At 39.1% G+C, this 17,856-nt stretch overlaps 1 protein-coding gene across 2 annotated transcripts; it reads right to left on the bottom strand.

Annotated features, from left to right (window-relative positions):
* Window positions 1-6,757: 6,757 nt before the first annotated feature.
* On the bottom strand, window positions 6,758-15,366 carry LOC306848872 (leiomodin-1-like). Of its 2 annotated transcripts, XR_013782285.1 has the most exons (4): window positions 14,919-15,366; window positions 11,185-12,903; window positions 10,729-10,996; window positions 6,758-7,574 (listed from the first exon to the last, which is right to left on the bottom strand). XR_013782285.1 is itself a non-coding variant. In XM_079383642.1 (3 exons), the coding sequence occupies exons 1-3, from the start codon at window positions 15,168-15,170 to the stop codon at window positions 7,548-7,550; spliced, it is 1,998 nt and encodes a 665-aa protein (XP_079239768.1). In that variant the 5' UTR covers window positions 15,171-15,366; the 3' UTR covers window positions 6,758-7,547. The 2 variants fall into 2 exon arrangements, 1 of the variants encoding a protein (XP_079239768.1); XM_079383642.1 differs by lacking the exon at window positions 10,729-10,996.
* Between the last annotated feature and the right edge of the window lie 2,490 nt (window positions 15,367-17,856).

Here is a 17,856-nt window from a genome sequence, read left to right as displayed (position 1 = left end):
GCCATTAACATTAAAGGGATCATATGATGCAATTTCAAGTTTTCCTTTCTCTTTGGAGTGTTACAAGCTGATTGTGCATAGATGAGATCCCTGAAGTCGCAAAGACTAAAGTCTCAAAACCAAAAAGATATTCTTTATCAAAATTAAGACTCTGCCACGCCCCCACATGTCTATGTCAGGATGTGAAATATTTGCGTAATGCAGCCCAAATGTTCACGCGAGGAAAGAAGGTGTGGTTTCAATAAACGCAGTAGTGTTGATGCAGGCCCCTACTGCATGTCAGGGAGACGCTGTGTTTCTATGCGAAAGCAAAAGCACTTTATTTGACCTTCCGAAAGTAGATTTATTTAGTAATCATTAAGATTACTTAAAACAGAACAGCACAACCCAGATGTTATCAAAATGCATTTTATGGACGACCGTTTCGTGAACCTAGGAGAGGAGGTAATTATGACTTTCCTATGACAATCTGGGCTTCTGAATCAGCGACTGTAAGTAGGCTATGTTGTGTTATTAGTTTAAGTATTTGCTATAGACTGTTGAAATGCGGAGTTTTGCGCATCGTGTGTGTGTGTGTGTGTGTGTGTGTGTGAGAGAGAGAGAGAGAGAGAGAGAGAGACAGTCACATCACAGTGGAGTCAGCATCACTGTTAATCGCGGCTTGTGTTGTGTGCAAATATATATGAGCATCATCTGTGTCTGTCACGCGACTCTGTTCCCCTTTCGGGCTTGAACTGATGGTAAAACTAAGGACATTATTAACTGTTTTTACTTTTATTTTGAAAGCTGAAGCTCGCCATAGAGAATAGCCATGTTTTAAGTCACGCTCAGGAGCACACAGTGTAAACACACGCAAATCACCACAGAAAAAAGCAGACCGTATATGATTAATATTTTTTGAAAAACATCTTACATACTCTTAGAATAAAACGGACTATCTAAATCTCTTTAAAAAAAATATGTTTTTTAATTTGCTCTGTGGTTTGTCTGAGAGGCTGCAGATATTCATTATTCAGTCTCCTTCACTACAGTGGTACTGATATAGGCTAACTGCTAAAACACTTTGCTAAGAGTAGCAAAAAAAACATTTGAAAACAACGTCTTTTTTTTAAAGGGGAGAATACATAGCTAGATCTTAAACAGTGGATCGTTTAGCATCGTTATGTATCACAATTGCTCAGTAAATCTGCTCAGTGTAAAGAATTAAGCCATTATAGAGGTAACAGAACTTACTGTAAGCTGCTTTGAATCGATGTGTATTATGGATGCTATCCAAATAAATAATGAACCAAGTTGAAGATTCCTTATTATTAGAGATGGCGAACAATGATGCAAGCGATCAATAAATGAATGAATGAATGAAACTTAATCCTTACAAACAAGCTGCCACAGATAATATTTCCATATATGATTTTCTTTTATTTGTAGTCTGAGGGCTTACAGTTTAATGCAAATCACTGCATATATTAAATCTACAGAGATCAATTATTAAGCCATATCTTATTTGAGTTGTTACCGAGTTTCAGTTTAACTTTCATCCGAGTTCCGTAGTGAATGTAGACATTTTAAAGGCTATTATTTTATGTTTATGTTATTCAAATTAAGATCGCGTTGGAATGATTAACTCTTACTGTATCAATAGCGTTAATCAAAAGCAGAGGTATGCAGATATCGATAAGGGCTACGGCATCTATTAATGTCTGCTTAATGTGTATATTACACTATATTATCCAGTCTCCACGGTAGCTCCCGTGACCTAAATTCCCAGAATGCATTGCCGCTGTGACGACACATTCCCAGACTCTATTATGAAAAGGGGCGTTACATTTCCGTCGAGTACTTGCGGTGTTCGGCCAATCACAATGCACTGTGCCAGACCTTGTAGAAAAAGTTTGAGAGAGGCGGGGCATAGAAGACCTACAATAATGTACAGTATTTGAAAAATAATGTGTTTTTTGAACATTAAAACATGTCAACATAATCTGTTACACCAAATACACAAAATAATGATCTTTAAAAAAGCATTATATGACCTCTTTAACGTTAATAAAATGGTTAATTGATTTGTTGTCATTTTTAATTCTGAAATTGCGTTGTGGAAGGTCGAATTACGTCAGCACATTTGCATTATCATAGATTTTGAGTAATAACAGGCCTGTTTAGACGGGATCTCCTTTTTGTGAGACAGGGTAATTTTTCACCCCTCTTCAGGAATAACTGCAGGTGATATTATGCTATATTTTTAATTTAAATTTATTTCTGGAATATTAGCTCAAGTCTATTTTTGTTTAATATATATTTTGACAAATATATTCCCTACCTTTTGTAATGTGGTTTCAAATAATTTATATGAAACTGAAAAAAAAAAAAACTAAAATACTGTGTGTGTGTTCTGTTTCAGCTTTACAGCTCATTCAAGTGCTCCAGACTGGTTTTTGATTCTACTTCATCCTTCAGATGTTCTGCTTCATCTTTAAAAGTAAGATTAAATAGAGTTTTGAACTTGATTTAACCAACTAGTTTGTCAAATACTGACAATGATCCACACTTCAGCTTTTAACGTGTAATAACTGTGCAATGTCAAAAGATTCATATCAATATTTACTAACCTACTTTTACATCCTACATTTAACAGTAATCTTTGCTATGAGATGTCATGAAATTTGTATGAAAATGTGCTTGTGTGATTACAGATGCTGTGAGAAAAAGTCAACACCGATACTTGTTACTTATTTCAATGTTTCTGTCTCACTCTTGTCCTAAGGTTATCATAGTCAGCCGGATCCGGTCCATATCCAGACCAGATGATGGACCTGCACTCTGAGATGACCACAATGCAGCCCTGAATGTCAGCGAAGACCACGACAAGTGAACATCACGACTGGACAGACATCAGCACAGATCCTCGGCAAAGACCACGAGAAACAGGCAAGTCCTCTTCACAGACCCATATGGCCAGCAGTGAATGTGTCAGGCCAGGAGCTGCTAGGACCACAGTGCAATTTTATCATGCTTACAGTCACTGTTAAACCAGTCGTCCAGTACTGTTAAACAGCAGCCCTGCTGGTCAGACTATAACTTCTCTTCCAACCAAATGACAGCGTGACGTATCCTGATCTTCCAGCAGCAGGAGCTGGATGAAATATTCTGAATGACATCAGTCCACAATCTCACTAGTGATGCAGCCTGAAATCATAATCACACCATCCTTGTTCATTTGGCCAGAGGAGAGCTGAGCTGACTGCTCCTGGTTTCTCCCAAGATGTTTTTTCTTCGTTTCAGTCGCCTGCTGAAGTTTGGGTTTTACTGTCACCTCTGGATTGCTTAGCTGTGGTTTAAAAGACACTGAATATTCAGGAATAATACTGATTTGATTGTATTGCATAATGACAAAACTTGAACTGAATTGTTGTATTATGATATCACTGTTTTCTCCAGAGCTGCTTTATTGCCGAATCGACTTTGTTTCATAATGTATTAATTTAGCAACATTTTTACTGATATTGAATTTTATTAAATCAACATCAAGTTGACATAAATTGAATATTGAAACTTTTGTATGCTATAAAATTCCTTATTGCTGAATTGAGCTATTTCATTCGTAAAGATTAACTTTACCAAGTTATCAAACTTAATTTTCTTTAAAATTTTAAAAAGGTAAAGTTTTTCATTAAATAAAACAATGTTTTTGTACAATTTGTGGTTGCATTTTATTTTTTATTTATCTTCAAGTAATACCTACATTTTATAGAGCGTTTCATTGTTATTGGTCAAGAAAAGTTTAGATTTTTTAAAGGTTTGAACGATTTTCTGGTTTATTAATATTAATGAAGGGAGACATGGAGTATTTAAGCTTTTTATAGAGCAATCTAATCTACATAATGTTTGTCAGCTCTATTTTGGCCAGATTCCCCATTTTAAATAAGGTATAAACCCACTTAATGAATGGATCCAGTTCGGATCCGGAGTCCGGAGCTACTTCATTAACGGGTCCGGGTCTCGCTTAGTTAACACACCCGGTTCAGATAACCAGCTGGCTAGAAGAGAGCTACGTGCATGAACTGTGTTTCCTTTGACATGCTCCCTACACAGTGTTCATCGCTCCCTACACAGTGTTCATGGAAGGTTTCCTAACAAGAAATAGGACGGTACCTTCCGGGCCTCGGTGCGTTACTGCAGCTGAAGAGACTGGACTTCGCTAATGCATCTGCTTCAAACACCGCAGTGGTGTGTAACTTAACAGATGTGATGGAGGCCAAGTGGAAAAGCATGGTCAGCAGTGAATGTGATCTAAACTTGTGTTTGCTTCTCCCAGCATATGCCGTCTGAGAGAGGAATACTGCAGGTCACCACAGGCTCCACAAGAACACAGCACTGTCATGTCCACTACACCTGCTCCTCTCTCCAGATCCCTCCAGTCAGAGGATCAACACGATGAGGCTGTTGGTGTATCTCTAGCACAGCCTTCACCATTTAACACACTTTAATAACACATTAGTGTGATACCCAGACTGAAAGATTGTTAAATGTTTTTAAATGGGTCAGATGGTATTTCTTTTAGTAGTATATGTTTGGTACATCTACATATATATACATATATATAAACAGTTGAAATGTTGTGTTTTGAGTTGGGCATTAACAGTGCTATGAAATAATATTTATGATTTAGTGCTGTATAAATAAAACTGAATTGAATTAACCATAAATGCAGATCTGCTTGATTGTGATTTTATTTTTTATTGATTATCAACAAAATGGGGCCATTCAAAACCTTTATAAAGTCCTCCTTCCTCTGTAAACTATCTTCTAATGGCTGACACAACACATGCACCATAGGCCCAGCGGACAACTTGTCTGTATGCTGTCATTATTGATTGTGTTATACCAATGGCATCAAAAAGTGTTACTTATAGGTAGTCATGACCTAAATAGAGTTAACTTAAGAATCTGAATTATTCAGACTGTTTTAATATTAAAATCTTTAACAATGTATTTATACTTATTTTAGCTTAGAGTAATAAATGATTTCTGCCCTAAAACGTGTGTCTGCTGGCCTAGAGAGGTCTATGCTCCTGTCCGAAGTGCTATCTGTAGCACATATGGGTTCAGACAGCAAGCCTCAAAGCCTGGGTGTAGAGTCAGACACTGCACATCAAGTGTGGGGGTCACATTCTCCACTAAGACCCAGTATGTAAGTATCTAACTCCCTGCAGCACTGACTTTCCTCAGCTGTGACCATGGCCTCGCATTTCAAGCACCTATGAATCAAAAACGTGTTTATCTCTCTCTCTCTCTCTCTAAGAAACCACTATCACGTTACGTTAGTGTCGGATATTAACAAGTGTGACACGCCTGATCAACGCTTATTAGTTTCTATTACTGTAAGTATCAATACTCAGATGACCAATACTAGCATTGCTATTGCCTGATTACATTAACTAACGTGTGTATATCTGTAAGCTAACACTGATCTCTCACCAAACACCTGCCCTGTTCTCCTCACATCAACTCAATTTGTCTTCTCTGACCGTTGTTCTGTCTAATCCTGGCCTGTCCTGCTCCCTTGGCTGCATTGCAGGCTCATAATTTTATCTGTGGTCCGTCATACGAGTGTAAATACACATTTAAAATTTCCTCAGCGTCCGAACTGTCATTGCGATCCATTGTTTTCCTGTGGTTTAAATGGACCGCTCTCCCTTTTGATGCGTCACTTCCGGTTTTGGCGCAAAGCGGAAGTAAAATTCTCTCACAAAAACGACTCCAGAAGCCTTAATAGCATATTTTAAAGTATATTTTAAATAAAATGTAGTTCCTACAGTATTTTTCTATACATCGACTCACTGGAGTCTCTAACCTGCAATTTGCCCTTTAAGCTGTTTCCTTAAAATAGACTTCTATGGTGGAGAAAGTGCTTAACGTGAAATTATTCACTTTATCTGTGGAATAAGGGCTCATTCTTTTGACAGTAGTTAGTGTTTATTGCAAGTAAGGTTTGACAGAAATTTAGGGTTTCCTGGTCGATGTTTAAGTACGTTAAGCCACGTTAAGCGATTTTCACGTTAAGCGTTTTAGAAATGTCTACTTCGCAGGGCACTTATGTCGAGAATAAACTTCGGACGTGATAAGATATACATATGAAATGTGCAGAGCGGGGAGGGCACTAGGACTGTAATTGGAAACCGTTGATGTAGTATTGTAGTAATTTAATGTTGTTTCTGGTATTCTGAGCATATGTGCGTTCAGGGGGCATGGCTTTGGACAGCTTGCAGGGAGGGTGGGTTCGCTTTCAGTGCTATCAGGCTAAAGTTAGCATTTTCCGAGCTCTCCTCTTGCACCTTTAATTCACCAATTTGTTGTCCAGATCAAATGCATGAAATCAAGTCTAACACAATGCAGTCAAAACATCTAATCCACATCAGGTGAGATTCCATATACAGAGATCTCAGGTATTTGCTAACTTCTCAAGTGACACCTTTATCACAATTAAAAGCAGTTCTCATCTTGATTTCAAAGATAAGAGGGATAAAAAATAAATGCTGGGTTATATTAATTGTTCACATTTCCCTCTTTGTACTGTATACTGCCTTCAATTTATGCTTGTAATTGATCAAAATATGCTACAGAATGCATGGGATGAACCTTCAACTCAATATCTTAAACTCAATACTAGAACGTATCTGCACAGCTGTCATTGGTACAAATGAAGGATTGTTTGATGAATAGCATTTGTAATGAAACCATGATGACTACATATTTTAAACAGTATATAATTTAATAAAGAAGCTCAAACTCTCAAAAGTCCAGATGAAAAATCCACGGCTAAACAGATCATGTAATTGCATGCATAATCAGAAAAGTTTATAGATCTCATGTAGAATGTCCTACTGTTTAACAAACACATAATATCAAGGCAGATCACTACTTGTTTTTTTTTTAGATTCTTTAAAGGGGTCATGAACAGCCTTTGTTTTTTATTTTGACAAAGCAATAGTGATCACGTAATCAAAACAGTTACTTACACTTGTGTTGCAACATTACTATCAGATCCAATATAGTCAGCAGAGCATTGTCTTTTAATTTCAATCTATTTGAAAATCCCGTGTCGAATTGTGCCATGTTTGTAAACTAATCCGTGGTAAAATGAAGTGAACAAAGGACTGAGTTCCTACTTACGTGGTCTGGTACTTCATTAAAAATAAAGCTCATCCACTCTTTCTTAATGTTGGGATCAGAGGGAAGACTATGCAAAGTTTTTTTCCACAATTTGGCACCTTGTTTGTCTTCAGAACCATCTTTGGCGTTTGGTTTCTGCTTAGACTCTCTTGTAAACATGCACGAATCACTGGGCGGAGCTAAACAGGCAGTGATGTAGAAGCAGGCGCTGATCTTCTTCTGCAGAGGCAGGGTTCCAAACTGGCTTTATTTCAAAGTGTCTGAGCCAGTTAAGGAGGAATCTCATCTTGAGGATTCAGTGACTCCTCCATGATGATGGGGCACTGGAGGACTGCAGGGGAATCTGAAGGTAGAAGCACATACACTGGCAGATGCTATCTCAACAGCTTCGGGATCTCAACCTGAGAGGAAGATTAAAATGAAGATTAAGCATTTATAATATTAAAATATTATATGATACAAGATTACATAACTTTTTTGATTGAGCGCAATAAAATACATTTCAAGCCATCTCTATACTGTACCCAAATAATCTTTGATAATTTATATTTTTAATTATAATATTCAATATATTTTAGAGCTGTCGGGCCAGATTTTGTGAGAAACTTCATATAAGCGTCATATCTGTAAACAGAGAAAAGCATCTCTGGCTGTTTATAGCATGATGCTGAAAGTTTGTTGCAACAATGAACAAGAAAATTTGACTATAGATTATTCAAAATGGCAAAACTCTGGGGAATAATTATTTGTAAAAACAACAACACCACCAAAAAACTTTTTTGGTCATCAGCTTTGATAAGATGTTCTGTATCCATGTGCACACTGGTCCCTCAAACCACATCCATGCAGAGAAGCAGATCCAAAGCAATATTAAAACAATGGGTCTCATCAGTAATAATTGTGTGGATTAATAATGTTTATATACACAGGAGAAATTCTCACTAAAAATCTCTTCCTAAGTCACAACTTGTATCCACATGAATTTGCTTGGTGACACTTTATTTTAAGGTCCAATTCTCGCTATTAACAAACCATTAACTACAACTTTTGCCTCAATAAACTCCTAATTTGCTTAATTAACTTATTATAAAGCTAGTAAGGTAGCTGATAAATTTAGGTATTGAGTAAGATTAGGGATGTAGAATATGATATGATCATGCAGAATATGTGTTTTATAAGTACTTATAAACAGCCAATATGTTAATAATAGGCATAGTTAATAGTATTGGTCCCTATACTAACCTTGAACCATGCTTTTAACCTTGATCTAATGCAAATGAAGTTGAAATATTGTAAATGAGCAGCTGTGTGCCCGAGGTTAGTTATTTGCAGTAAAACATCTCCATATCGCTTTCCTTTACAGCCTTTAGTCAGTCTCTGCCAACGTTAGAAGCTCTCTAAAGAGGGCTTTCGAGCAATACCAAGTGCAAGTGTGCCATCTTCAAACCACTTTAAACAAAATAAACAACTTTTTACACATTCAAATTACAGACTCAGCCAACTGTACATACATGCATCTGCGTTTTCTGCAGAGAAACCTCTGTATATAACCTGCATACTTTATTCTTAAAAGTATTCATTTAAGGCTATGTGATTTTTGTATATGTGTGATTTCCGTTTCAGTTTTTTTTTTAAGTTTAGAATAAATTGTTGTACAAAACTTACTGATGAGTCATGATTTGTTTGTGGCTGCATCTGAAATGGCATCTTCCCTAGAAAAACAGTATGTGAAAGGACTGGAGTAATATGTCCAAAATTGTAGAATTCAGAATGCAAAAAGTACCTGTGTGATCTACTTATGCATGGCGCAATTCTAAAGTGTGGATCCAATGGACACTTTAATATCCCATGAGGCCACGGGAGAGGATTTTTAACGGTCTCAAACTGCTACACTGAAAACCTTAATAAGCTGATTCAACTCAACTGATGTGAGTAAAGAGTGTCCTAAAACTTACCTCAAACTGGTAAATGAAGATGCTGAGATCTTGAAAGATCTGTTTCTTATTTTGTTTTGTTTTTTACAGACAAAATGAAGAGAGACCCGCATTTTGTAATTACCAATCACTGCATTAGTTCTCTTGATGCCAGGCAGAACTTCTCGAACAGCCAATCTCATTAAATAAAGACCAGAGTGAGCTGTTTTAATAAATTAAGATTTTGAGTTGAAACTTGAAATCTTAAGTTTACATATTTTGTAGGTAAACAAGTTACACAAACTTAAGTTTTTGATTTATGGGCCCAAAACTTTTAATAATTTAAAACAATTAAGCAATTGTTTAGTCAAGATTACTTAATTATTTAAAGGCAGGGTAAGCTATGGAAGCCAATGTTGATATTTGAAATCACCAAAACAAACACGCCCCTACCCCAAAAGGGTCTCGCCCCTATTTTGATAGATCCGCCCCACATATATGTAACCTACGCAACCCAGGCAACGATTAGTTCTGTGAAACATAAGCCGCTTTTCCACCGAAATTACCTGGAACAATGTGTCCAAGGAAATACCCCACAGATCATTTATTATAACAGCTGGAAAATTTTAGCATTTTTGGGGTGTGTCTAAAAACGAGCTGATTTGGAGTGTATGCAAATGAGCTGCATATTCCCGCCCTGTCTCCAGAAGAGGGCGTCGCGTATACGTCTCTCTGCATTGCATAGCCGGTAGAAGCAACATGACTGAGCGATAGTGTTCAGCCGTACATTTGGGAGTCAAATGCACTGAAAGTGGAACGAAACAGGCATGTTGCAGAGCTCGGGCCATGCTGACCTGTCATCGGCGTGGATCAATGGACCGAGCCGCACGACCGCGGTACAAACGAATCTCGCGCTACGAACGGCACGAACTAATCTCTCAAGTGTGGCGCCCACAGCATCCTCAGCAGCTCAGATTGGTTGTGAGTCATTGTTGAGGTTACAGCTGCTCGAACGCAGAGAAAATGAAGGACAGCGTAACCGCTGAGGGTGGAAACTATAGCAACGCAGGGCTGTCAATCAAATGCTGTGGCCCGGCCCTCCGAAATGTGACGTCACACTGCGGCGAGAGTTAAAACGGCAGGCCTGGTGAGACTGACTTGGTTTAAAGGGGATTAAAAAATGAGGAGTGGGTGGATTTTTATCATTGTAGGGTGGTTGTGTTCACACACTGCCAACACACATTTATGTCCAAATACAAATAAATGTAAAAGTGGATTTTGCATAATAGGTGCCCTTTAAACATATTAATAGAACAATAGAATAAAGACCAAAGATTACCTGTTAGATTTACCCAAAACAAATGATATCTTATGTTTATCCAGAGACATCAGAGCCAGTGGCAAATGTCAGAAGGCCTAGCCGAGATTATGCTCCTCTCTTAGGGATACATGAGCACTGAGCGCCCGGTGATCGTGTGGAGCTCACGTCTCCGAAATCGGCGAAGCACATTTTCAAATAGGCGCTGTTTTTATAAATAAACCGCAGATTTGAGTTTTAAACAACTACATTCTCGGCTGAAATATATGTGTCCAGTGTAGGTAGACTTTTGCGGCGCGTCTGTGTAGACACGGTGTTACTCACCTATTGAGAAGAAACAAAGCAACCTCGGCATCCGATCGCAGGATTGAGTTCTCTGCAGCGCTGGAAAGCTGATCCGATATTTTCACGGGTCCTACTTCTTGCCTTATCGCTCCGCAGTCTTTTTTATCCGCCATCTCTATCTTTCTTTCGCTCGGCTCGGCTGTTCACTGAATGCTCTCTCCTCCACATCATGAGTAGACACACCCCTTACTGCTGATTGGCTATAAGATTGTTTTGGGATTCCGCCCCGAAAAATTACATACCCTGCCTTTAATTAAAGACAACATTTGGGTTTAGAGGGCCAAACATTATAAAAGTGTAACTTAAATATCTTTAATGCTGTATATAATGCTGTAGAAAGAAGCCTTCACATTTTCATATTGAGATGGTGATGTTTAAATGTATGGTCATGTACTGGCATGTGTAGTAATCTATGACATGTGATGTCCGTGTCACCTTTTTGAGAGCGTTCATGCTGCAGTTTCTGATAGAGTCCAGTAGCTGATCTCTGGAGTTCCTGTCCGTCTGTCGGACAGCTGCACTACCGTCTGGTTTCCTCTGAGAGATCGGGGTTAGCGAACTCCTCAGGGCCTGAACATCTAACGCTGGGCCAGGAGGGGGTGGAGGAGGAGGAACTTGTCGAATTCCTGTTGCCCCTTCTTTCTTTCCTGTTACCTCGGATGGGAGGGGTCTAGACGGTGACTTTGTGGGCGGAGCTTTGGGAGTTTCCTGAGCAGAAGTGAATTTTGAGAGGGCAGCAAATTTAGAGTCTTTCTTCTGAGTGTTGATGGACGATGTTGGTATCTTATTCTTCTCAGGTGAGCTCTTATCTTCATGTAGGGTGGAGTTAGTCTCCTGTCTGGCGAGTTTTTGTGCTTCTAGTCGTTGCTGCCTCTTCCTGTCCATATTTCGGCTCAAGATGTTCGTCATGGTCATCCTGGGCCCGGCCAGCTCGAAGTGATATCCCAGCTTCAGCAGTGAAGAGTTGTTACGTAAGACTTTGGCCATCTCCATTTCAGTCTTCCCTCCACAGATGTGTCTCTGGTTATGAAACCTCAGCTCCATAAGCGTGCTGTTGTGCTGAACAGAGTTGATGATGGCCAGGATGCCTTTGCCTGTCAAATGATTCGAGTCGAGGTTGATGCTGGTCAAGGTGGAATTATCTCGTAGGGTTCCAGCGATGGCAAACGCAACATGATCGTCCGCTCTTGTGTTTGCAAGGCAGAAGGTTTTGATGTGAGTGTTGCTGCGAAGACCTTCTGCAAACTGTATCAGGGTATCTGTCTTAATGGCGTCTGAATTATTGACGTTGAGCTCTGTTAGTTCAGGGTCGTCGCTACGAACCTGCTCCAGAAGGTCATCAAACATGCTGGAGCCAGTGTCGCTGTCCACATCTTCACTAAAAGACTCGTCCTCCTCAGTAACAGAACGGTCATCCGTCCCATAAGAGTTCAATGAGGTTTTATGGCTGGAAATTGAAGATATTATCACCTCGTTGTTTTCTGATTGTTTCACTTTTTTTTCTCTCTCTTTCTGTGCTGTGGTTGTATCTCTTTGTGAGTGATGTTTCTCATTCTCCTCTACTCTCTCTCTTCTTCTGCTTCTCTCTTCTATATTTCTAGATCTGCTTTTCTTTTCCTCTGTTTCTACATCTTCAAGGCTTACTCTTCCTTCTGGTCTGTTGTTCTTTGGTTCTACTATGGTTTTATTTCTGCTTTCATATTGTTTCTTGACATCTGTCTTATTGTTTTTTACTTTTAGGTCTTCGTTTTTTTGTAGTTTGGAGACAAACCCTCGTATTTTGGAGTTTTCACTCACTTTTTTCTCCTCCTTTCTCCCTCTTTCTTTCTTATCATCTTTTTTCTCTTGCAGTTTAGATATGAGGTCTAGAGTTTTGCTGTTTCCTCTTTCTTTTCTAGAAAGCTCTTTTCCACTTTCTGTCTTATAATCTGTCCTCTCGCTTTCTCTCTTCTCCTCCTCCTTTTTCTTCTCTTTGCCTTTTTCGTCTTCATCAGAGACATTTTTAGATTCATCCTCCCTTTTTCTTGCTCTCTCCTGATCTTTTTCACTCTCTTCATTTCTGCTCTCTGTGTCAGGAGGATCGCCGCTCTGTGACCTGGAAAACTCTCTGCTCCTCATCCGGTGGAGTCGATCTCTCCTTCTGCCTTCCCCTCCCTACAAACATTAAACACAAAATACATTGTTCACCACAGCACATTAAATCTGAGAAGCTGTTTGTCTTTTGATAGTTTAAATATCTGATTTTGGTTAATTGTTTTCGGACTGTTTACATCTTAATCACTGCATTCACATTCTATATAAGTTTCCATTTGCTTTCATTTGGGTGTAATTATTGATAAATATCAACATCACCGTTAAATCTGTGGGGGCATCAAACAAACAAAACTTATCTAGAATAATTACAGCCAATGGCTGGACCCAGCTGGACTGAGCGAGTTATTTTTAGTGGTCATTAAAAGGGAAAGAACGTACTGTGCAGATTTGGGAGCTATTGTTTGAAGAAGTCTTAAACCTCTCAGATGTGCCCTTATAAGGTAGCAAAGAGAGGAACATTCAGATCAGGAATTCTGTCCTTGACAGTTTCAAAGCCTCAGTGAGACCAAGCTTTAAGTAAACACATTCACAAATTGCTGAAGTGCATCGCTCTTCTTAACCACTGACTACTAAAAAATGACCAGAACATAAATTTTATTCACACAGCTGTTTTACTGAATACATGTGGAAGACTATCCAGTTAGCATATTCACTGTGCCAACACAATGACACAGCTGAACAAACTTCAGAATATCAGTAAGATCAGAAAGATGATCTTTACAAGTCAGGATCAATCAAAATGTAATACATACAGGGAACCACATTTAGAGACCACAATGTTACTTAGTTACTTACTTGAGATTCCTCTGAGATTGTATGTGTGTTCTGTTGCCTGCTAAACATGTTTCAAACAAACACTTCAGTGTCTCAGTAGAGTTTAAAAGTAGTTTGTGGGCCCTTGAGTGGGTCTCACATTACTAGAGCTTCATTAGCACCTGTTTAAATCACATAAAACACAACTAGCACTCTCCAAAAACACAAGGATTAACCACCCCAGAAGGACCAGACCATCTGTTCTGCTCTGTTACTCTAGAAAATATTCAATTTTATGGCATGCTCTTATATAATCTTATTAAGTTGGACCCAAAAGTGAATGAATACAGCAACTTTGATGTCATAGGTTAGTTTTGCATAGTTTAAATGGAGTGCCAATGACACATAACCATCACCCTAGAACCACCAGAAGGAGAGAGTGAATGTTTATACCAGAAAACAAACTAAACTATGAAACTAAATGTTTATAAAGACGTTAAGCTGTAAAGAATAATTACACGCTCAGGATTTTCACCCAAGATAAGTTTATACTGTTTCCAAACAGAAGAGCATGAAAAATGTAATATTTGGAGAATTCTAACTGTGCTCTCAAATAACTTCTTCTTGTCAAAAATGTTTTGGAGATTTGTTGTTGGAAAAATTCACATTTGGATGTACAGTGTTTTGTGCACAGTTAAACACTCCAAAGAAAAGAAAACCTCAGCACCAACAGATGATGGCATGCATTTTAGGCCATGTGTGTGCAGAAAAATGGGTGTTGATACATGGGACCATGACAACATGTCAGGCATGTATACTGATCAACAGGGAGCTCAGTGCTAAATCAGCCAATCACAGTGTTCACAGATCCACAAATATGTCACACTATGCTGAGATCTTTAAACAGTCAGAGACTGAATTACAAATGACCACAGGTCAGCTTTTCATTCTCCATTTTCCCTGCATGCAACTGGCAACATACAAAAATAAATCAATCTGTTAATGCACTTTGGATTAAATGAAACATTGAAATTATCCTGAAGTTTAAAATGAGTCAAATTATTAAGAAACCTAAATAGTAGGAGTTATTCTGTATAAGAAATGTATCATTACTTATATCTGTAGTAGTAGTAGTAATAATAATAATAACAATAGATAAAGAAAATAATTGTGTGCATAAAAACAACTGTGTATACCATAATTATATTTACCTATAAATATAATTTTAATTATATTTCTAATAATAATAATTCTAATATTATATATATATATATATATATATATATATATATATATATATATATATATATATATATCATCACCTCTGCGCTCAGCTCTCTTCGGATCTGTTTCTTGGTCTCCCGCTCACAGTAGTCGAGCATTGCCTCTCTGTTATATCCTCTGGACGGTAGTTTGTCCGTCTGGTTCCGCTGGCGGAGTCCCACCGGTACATTAGGGTCGGGGTCGATGTAAACGAGCTCCCGCTCGAGCTCCTCCATCTCCTCTGGCGAGAGCGTCTCTAGCAGCAGCTCCGTGTCCGACTCATCGCTCGCCTGACTCTTTGGTCTGGACATTTTATTTGAAAATATTTAATGTTGATTGGCCAAGTATACTATTTTAGTCTGCGGGAATGCAGCTGACTCCATTTAAAGAGTATCTATGATGAAATCCATGATGATATAGTGGTGCAGAGGGTCTCGCGCTCAGAGCGCCTTTCACGAGCTCCAGCTCAAGCTCGAGCGCCAAGACGCATTCCGCGCGATCCTCCACAGCTGCTTGACCGCGTGCAGCCTGCGCACACCCACAAAATAATGTGAGAGAGCGTTTGTCTGTCAGACAGATTGTGAACCCCATTTTTACACCAGTGGTCCTCTAATATAATTTTCTCTCAAGTTTGTAAGAATTGGGTCATATTTCTTTCACTTTCCATAAATTGACAGAAATCACAAAAGTTATGATTAATCTTTTCCGTTTCCTTTTCTCTCTTTCATCGCCTTCTATGTTGTTAGGATGGAGCATATGCCTGAACATATCAGTGGTTCTTTTAATAAATCCTGGAGTTCTGGATATAGTGTGTGACATCAATTATACTACATGGATAAATGTGTGTTGATTGATTGTGTTCATTGTGTGGCTGGAGTTAATTATGTGCTTTATGTTTTCTGAAGAAATACGTGATTGAGCCTGTGCAAAATCTGTGTAGTGGTTTGTAGAAAACATGCAACAAAATGAAAATAAAACGTGAATTGTTCGTGTGTGCGCGGGCGTTTTTGTGACAAATGAGGACATAAATTTGTATAATGATATGGGTATGAGTGACATGGGTATTACAAGGAGTAGGTGACTTATGAGGACATTGCCCCATGTCCCCATTTTTCAAAACGCGTATAAATCATACAGAGTGAGTTTTTTTTTTTTGAGAAAGTAAAAATGCACAGTTTCCTGTGAGGGCTAAATTTAGGTGTAGTGCAATAGCACATACAGTTTGTACAGTATTAAAACCGTTACGCCTATGGGATGTCCCCACTTTTCACAAAAACAAACGTGTATATATATATATATATATATATATATATATATATATATATATATATATATATATATAAAATTGTTTTCCCCCAAAAAAATGTGTCTTTGTTTTGAGAATTGCAAAAATAGTTTTGAAAGTTAGGCAAACTGAATCAGCTCTAGAGTGTTAGCAAGGGAGAAAATGTTTTGTTTATTTTTGGAAGACTGGTCTTCTGCTGCCAGATGAAATGACATCCATACGAATCACCGCTAGATGGCAGCGCTTTCACCAGTACTTGGTAAAGCAGAAATAAACTCATTCTTTATCCGTACATCTGGCATAACAGTGAAATTATTAAAATTGATTAGTCATTCACTGTTTGTAGTATTGTAAGATTAAAAAAAAACAGTTTTGGGAGGTGAGGGTCTGACACATGAGCCCGGCCCTTTCACGCTGCACGTTGGTCCCGGAAAATTGCCGGAGTGCCTTCTGTGTGAACGCACGCACAGATTCCGGAAAATCACTGTGAATGAACCAAAATCAAACAATCCCGGGATGATTCCCGGAACACACTGCCCGTGTATTTTCCGGAATCTCTGTGCGAAAGAGGCTATGGTATAAACCAATAAACTCATTTAACCTTAATTAAAAAGAAGCGACGCCTCCCAGTGATAAATCGCACACTGTGACACATCTGGAATCAACTCCACCAATTCATTTTTATTTTATTGTTGTTGGGTTTTGTGTTTGTTTGTTTTTTGGTATTTGTTTGTGTGTTTGTTTGTTTGCTTTTCAGATCAAACCGCTCACAAAAAAAGAACCCTCATCCTTCATCACCCGGGTTGGGCACACGCACACCATTTTGTAAATGCTTGGCGTGCCACACCCCGACCCCGGTCTCCCACACACACCCCACCACCATCCACTCCTGCGTCCTGTTCCGGATCCAACGCTGCACAGTCAGGGAGGAGACTTTGCGTACCCTGCGTCAGCGACCCGCGTGAAGCTGACCAGCTGGACACCATCAGACACCCACATAGCGAAGCCTTCACTACTGATCTTCACTGTCAGTGAAAGATATAAAGCAGCATCTCGCTCTAGTAAGAGTGCCATCACCTGGTCAAAGACGCTGAGGATGTGAGGGCGCCACACACCACCTGACGCCGTGGGTCATTCCCATAGGTATGGTGTGGTGAGACACCACCCAGCAGGGGCGCAGATGGGATTTTTTAACTGGGGGGGACCAAGCTGTCAGCAGTCCAGTTGTCGGCATGTACATCCACATGTAGGCCTAGCCTACATACACAACCATGGCAACGACAATCGCGGAAACAAGCAAAGATGACACAAAAGCTTATTCAAGCAAAAGCCAACAAGGATAAGTTGTGTGAGACAAAGCAAAATCAACGTTACTCACCTATGAAAAAGAAACAACACAACCTCGGTGTCCAATTCGAGCCCTTCCTGCTCCTTGAGTTTCTCTCCACCGCCGGAAAGCTGCTCCGATCTATACTTACACGGGTCCTACCTCTTGCCTGATTGTAACTCTTCTTTTTAATGTTTTGTTTCTATGATATTTTTATCTTTTTTTTATCTGCCATCTCTCTCTGTCTATAGTCGATCTGCTAATATACGTCCTCTGACCCCTGTGCACTCAAATAGAGCGCTCTCTTCGCTCTATCAGTACAAGACACGCCCCCTTACTGCTGATTGGCTACACGTGTTTTGGGACTCGGTCAGACACTGCGGTC

This window comes from Barbus barbus (assembly GCF_936440315.1).
Source record: "Barbus barbus genome assembly, chromosome: 29".
NCBI classification, from domain to species: Eukaryota; Metazoa; Chordata; class Actinopteri; order Cypriniformes; family Cyprinidae; genus Barbus; species Barbus barbus.
Note: the sequence above shows the minus strand (reverse complement) of the source record. Positions and strands in the feature narration are given on the sequence as shown.

What these genes read in the sequence shown, in the direction of transcription:
- LOC306848872 (XM_079383642.1), bottom strand. Translation starts at nt 15,170, where the DNA reads ATGTCCAGACCAAAGAGTCAGGCGAGCGATGAGTCGGACACGGAGCTG. An exon ending in GAAGAGAGCTGAGCGCAGAG is followed by an intron (nt 12,904 to 14,918) that starts GTGATGATATAT and finishes TAATGTTTGTAG; the next exon opens with GGAGGGGAAGGCAGAAGGAG. An exon ending in GCATGAACGCTCTCAAAAAG is followed by an intron (nt 7,575 to 11,184) that starts GTGACACGGACA and finishes TCTTCCTCTCAG; the next exon opens with GTTGAGATCCCGAAGCTGTT.